The 5,968-nt window shown below is 37.5% G+C and overlaps 1 protein-coding gene across 2 annotated transcripts in view; it reads right to left on the bottom strand.

The window, feature by feature from the left end:
- LOC106870804 (homeotic protein ocelliless) overlaps nucleotides 1-5,945 on the bottom strand; it is a 17,886-nt gene extending 11,941 nt beyond the window's left edge. For both annotated transcript variants that reach the window (XM_014917019.2, XM_014917020.1), the window contains exon 1: nucleotides 5,308-5,945. In XM_014917019.2, coding sequence (XP_014772505.1) covers nucleotides 5,308-5,892 — 585 coding nt within the window. In that variant the 5' untranslated portion in view covers nucleotides 5,893-5,945. The remainder of the gene's footprint in view (nucleotides 1-5,307) is intronic.
- Nucleotides 5,946-5,968: the final 23 nt, after the last annotated feature.

Genomic DNA, 5,968 nt, shown 5'->3' with positions numbered 1-5,968 from the left:
ATATATATATATATATATATATATATATATATATATATAACATGCATACACATAACAAGCAAGTTAGGCAAGTCAATTTACACAGAATGTTGAAGACATTTAATAGAGAAAATGTACATGTGTATGGATACAAAATAGTCTGACTTACAGAATATAAATGATATCAGGAGTTAAATGGGTAGAGTTTTATGAGTCTGACAGCTGTTTCTGGGGTCCTGGTGGTTCGGAATAATGATAGTTACTTGGTTCCATTATCAGATAATACCGCCTCCATCTTCAGGGGGGAATTTTACATCTGAGGTGTTGACAGGATGGAGTTTAAAGATATATGCATATATTTAAGTATGTCTTTGTGTTTGAGTTTGTTCCCCCACCATCGTTTGACGACCAATGTTGGTGTGTTTACATCCCTGTAACTTACTGGTTTGGCAAAAGTGACTGATAGAACAAGTACTCGGTTTACAAAAAGAATAAGTCTTGGGGGTCGATTTCTTTGACTAAAATTCTAAGTTGGTGCACCAGAATGGCCACAGGCAAATGACTGAAACAAGTAAAATAATGAAAAAATATCTTTTATTTTTTATTTGTTTCACTCAACGGACTGTGGCCATGCTGGGGCACCACTTTCAAGAGTTTTTGTTGAATAAATTGAACCCAGTAATCATTTAAAAACTGGTATTCCCCTAAGGTTCCATGCAGTGGAACTGAACCTGAAATCATGTGGTTGGGAAGCAAATTTCTTACCACACTACCAATCCTGCACGTATCTGTGCCTATGTCTCCCATTTGCTTTTTTTATTATTATTTTATTTATTTATCTGTGTATCAATCACTACACCTATCTACCTCAGTGTTCTACCTAACTGTTTGTTCATCTAATCCAGCTTGAACTGCTGTGTGCAATAAAAAAGAAAAAAAGGAAAACAAAAAACTGCAAACCAAAGTTATTAATATAAATATTTGCTCTCAGTGATTTGTGTAACTCATGCTTAGTCCCCCACCTCACCGCTTTGATGTTGTCGACTATTACATTCAAATATGTACATCTCTATCAATCAATGTATCAATCTATATGTGACTGTCTGCCTGTCTATCTGTCTACCGGTTTGTGTCTACGCAGTTAACAATGTTCAAATATCTACTATTCTTTACATAATTTTATAGTTATGTAAGCTTTTCTGTTTGGCTCCACCTATAGAGAAAATACACAAGTAACGATTCCTAGCTTAAAGTGACAGATGTAGAGGGTAACAACTGTGCTTTGTTTTGTTATATCATTCCCGCTATTCAGTATTATGGAACCTTGTGGTATATTAAACCCCCCAAAATCTGATACTAATTGTTTTACGAACGTTAAATGAAGTTAAAGGACAATGAACGAATTCTACAGAAAGAGCATTTCATCTGATGATCTCAGCACTTACCTGAAATATTTGCATGAAACCTCACACACACACATACACACACACACTTGTGCACATATGCAGGCTATATGCAAGAAGAAAAAAAGAAAGAGAACAGTGATGTACGAGTGAATAGTATTGACAGAAAATTGGATAGTTTCGTTTGTTTGCATAGAATGTTAAGTAAAATTAATGAAGCATAGCATCTTGAGAGGTTTAAAAATTTGGGGAGGGGATGGGGATAACATGAACCAGGTGTCAGCGTGTGGTTAAGAGTAGTAGTGAATGGAATTAGTAGTATATTCTTTTCTACTCCAGGCACAAGGCCTGAAATTTTTGGGGAGGGTGCCAGTCAATTGTGGCGGCAGTTTATCAAAGGTAAAGAAATGCAGTCGCCCCACAGCGAAATTCGAACACAGAACAGCGAAATAGTATCGTATTGAAATTATTGGCGTTATGTTAATGTATTCGTTTTAAAAATCAATCAATGAAGTTAAGCTTCTTAATTAAAGAGTCTAGCAGTTGAACACTGGGGTCGATGTAATCAACTAGCTCCCTCCCTCAAATTTTCAGGCCTTATGCCTATGATAGAAAGGATTATTATATCTAACTGGAAGAATTGCCAGTGCGTCAGACAAAATGCCAAGTTTCATTTCTTCCAGCTCTTTTACATTACGAGTTCGAATACACCGATGTCGACTTTGCCTTTCATACGTTCAGGGTCGATAAAATGAGTACCAGTCAAGCACACTGGAGTTGATGTAATCGACAAGTCCCTTTCACCAAAATTTTAGGCCTTCTGTCCATAGAAAAAAGAGTTATATCTCAGGCGAAATATGGCGAAAATAAAGAATGCGTACACAGAGTAAAAAGGGTTATGGCTTTTGTTATGCCGAAAACGGGTGGTGTACGTATTCTTTACCTTCGCCACAAAATAATCACCCAAATTGCAAAAAGAAAACTTCCAGCTACTCGGATACTAACCAACAACGAAATAGACATATATACATACGTACGTCTGCTCGTGTCTTCACAGACACGCACGGTCACCTACCCATATACATAAAAGTATGGCAATGGAAACACAAATTCAACCTTTGATGTTGTAATTCAAAATGTATTGGCCATGAAGTTTTATGAGACTAGTTTGTTTGTTGGCACTCCGTCGCTTACGACGACGAGGGTTCCAGTTGATCCGATCAACGGAACAGTCTGCTTGTGAAATTAACGTGAAAGTGGTTGAGCACTCCACAGACACGTGTAACCTTAACGTAGTTCTCGGGGATATTCAGCGTGACAAGGCTGACCCCTTGAATTACAGGCACAACAGAAACAGGAAATAAGAGTGAGAGAAAGTTGTGGTGAAAGAATACAGCAGGGTTCGCCACCATCCCCTGCCGGAGCCTCGTGGAGCTTCAGGTGTTTTCGCTCAATAAACACTCACAACGCCCGGTCTGGGAATCGAAACCGCGATCCTATGACCGTGAGTCCGCTGCCCTAACCACTGGGCCATTGCGCCTCCTATGAGACTAGTATTGGTCGGTAATTGCCCAGTTTGGTTAGATTTCAAAAGTAAATAAAAATTAAGGGGATGGAGATAGGTCAACTTTTTACACAACTGGCGAAATATGACTTCTCTCCAAAAATGAATAACGAACAGAATTTGTTCCTTTTACAACGCTTGCAGGGCCATAATTTTCCATCAGTAACGTCAGCACGTGTAGAAAGGCCACATGGTGGTGAATTACAATTTTCACAGGTGTACGTACAGATTCATAATTAGTCGACGCCGTGCCAACCACTTAAGAATGTTGTCTCCAGCTTTTCCTACTTGAATGATCGAGTCGTCCCTTTACTTATCTTCCCCATAATTTTTATTTGCTTTTGTAATCTAATCAAACTGAACAATTACCGTATTGGCCATAACGTTTTATGACACCCTAGAATTAAAAATAATTCAGGATTCTGTGCAGGAAGAGGTAGTTCCTCTAAGATGTAACTATGTCCTGTTATGGTTATGTTAGGGGCCTCAGGGCATTTCTCTGACCGAGAGATCTGTAGTGCTGGTAAATTAGGCATGTGACATCTTTAATTACCACAATTAGTGACTTCATTCACTAACTCACGGTGGTGCACCAGCATGACCGCAGCCACTTGGCTGAAACACATAAATAAATAAATAAACTGGCGAGAGATTTGGTCGCTATTTCTCGCAAGTTGAATGACCGAATAGAGTTTCCCTCGATGAATCGCCAAAGAAATGGCGTGTAAAAAGAAAGTGAAACGCATCAAGCAAGAAGAATGCTGTCGGAAACATAGAGGCATAACTACAGTTTAGTGCTCCACCCGACCCTAACCTTATTTCGTCATAATAATGCAGATACCATAGCAAAATTCTTTAAAGGGTACGTTTTCGAATGTGTAGATAACGATTATGTTAATGAAATTCCTTCAAAATATTTATTTAAAGAATCTTTTTAAAGTTTGAAACATTTTAACGAAATGTTTCTTACAATTAATGCAATGACCGTCGGGGAGTGTTTTAAAGTTTAAGAGTGAGAAACCAAACTATAACGACACAATGCTACATATGTAATTAAGGAGACTTTGGGACATGCATAAGTGGACCCTTCCTCTTCGCCTCTGTTTCCTTATAACTTTCAGAAAAATGGCTATATTTTCATGAAATTTTCTACAAATACCTTTCAGATGGTGTAGATTACAATTATATCAGAATTTAATGTGGAAAAAAAAAAAAATTATGGGTACCCACAAATACTTACTGATGCGTCACAGAAAGAAATGAAACTTGAAACTTTGAATAATTTGTAAGATGTCTGTTAGTATATTCGTGCGCGCGCCCAGTAATTTTAAATTTTTTTTCAAATTAAATTCCGATATAATTGTAATCTACGATTATCTGAGAGGCATGTGTAGAAAATTTATTTCATTAAAAAGTACCCATTTTTCTGAAAGTTATTAGGAAACAAGATCGGACAGGGTAGGGACACAAAAAGATATGCCAACATTAGTTGAAAGCTTGAAACTAATTGTTTTTTCGTAACTAAAGTAATAATAATTTTGAAAAAAAAAAAATTATCTAAAATATAAGAATTTCCCACTGATCAAAGCAGTATTTGAAGCATTAGCAGCTACCAAAATCCTATCTTGGTTTTGTAGATGAAACTTAAGGGTTACTGTTGTCTGTGTATGTTAAGTTAAGGCTTGGAAAACTTTCTTTCCTAGACCATCCATGAAAAATCAAGAATCAATAATTGAGCAATTGATTTGAGTTGTAACAGAAATTAGGCCAAATCTTGAGTATTTATCCATGGACACTCTCTCACGTTCGATTTTTATATTGTTACTATTGAATATGGTTCACATACATGCATACAATCTCCATACATCTCTATTTACATTCGCTTTCTGTTACATATGCATATAAACACATCTATTCATACAGTCAACCTCACATTTCTCTCTTTCTCTCACACCTATTCACCTTTGTCTCTTTGTGTCCCTCTTGTGCAACTTCTGCTAATTAAAATTAAGACAACGTAGTACATAGTCCATTTCATATACACACACACACAATGTAGACAGACAGAAAGATAGGTAGGTAGGTAGATAGCTAGATAGACAACTAGGTAGATGGACAGAGAGACAGCAAGCTAGGTATATATATATATATATATATATATATATATATATATATATAGAGAGAGAGAGAGAGAGATAGATAGATAGATAGATAGATAGATAGATAGATAGATAGATAGATAGATAGATAGATAGATAGATAGACAGATCGATCGATCGATAGATAGATAGACAGAAAAGTAGGTAGGTAGACAGTCACGAAACGAAAACGAGGAGATTGATTCGATGAAAGAGACATTACTTGGCTGTTGATGTTGTAATTGTCTGTCGTAAATTCCTGTGAGGAACCTTCATCCTGTGAAGCTAGACGAAGAGATTGCAACGAAGAAGACGACGGAGATTGGTGATGTTCAGTGCAGCTATTCTCTTCTGTACATTTAGAACACTCCAAGGTTTTCACTTGATGGTTATCAACCGTATTCTTCGTCGTGGTGCCACCGACCGTGATGGAATCATTGCTATCGACCAATTTATTATCGATGCTACTGTTATTGTTGCTATTAGTCAGGACTGTCTGTAACGTCTTACTTCCACCAGAGTTAGCTTTACCGTTATGTTGATGAGGTTCAACAATAATGGTCGGAACCATTTGCTTTAAGAGCAGCTGACTTTCCCTACGTTGCTTAGCTCGACGGTTTTGGAACCAAATTCGAACCAAGTTCTCTGGTTTGCCAATTTCTACAGCCAACTGACGTCTCTCGCAACGATCGGGCCGTGAGTTTTTGCGATAAAACATCTCCAGACATTCCAACAGTTCACCTGTGATGGACGTGCGCTTCCTACGGTTTTTCTTGCCAGGTCCCGAACTGGCTGTCGACTTGGACATCTCTGCCAGGTAGACAGTATGTGGAAAGAGGACAGAGGAAGGACTAAAAACTAGGTATGTATATATATATATATAT

The sequence above is a fragment of the Octopus bimaculoides genome, chromosome 15 (genome assembly GCF_001194135.2).
Source record: "Octopus bimaculoides isolate UCB-OBI-ISO-001 chromosome 15, ASM119413v2, whole genome shotgun sequence".
NCBI lineage: Eukaryota > Metazoa > Mollusca > Cephalopoda > Octopoda > Octopodidae > Octopus > Octopus bimaculoides.
This window is presented reverse-complemented; position numbering and strand designations above follow the sequence as displayed.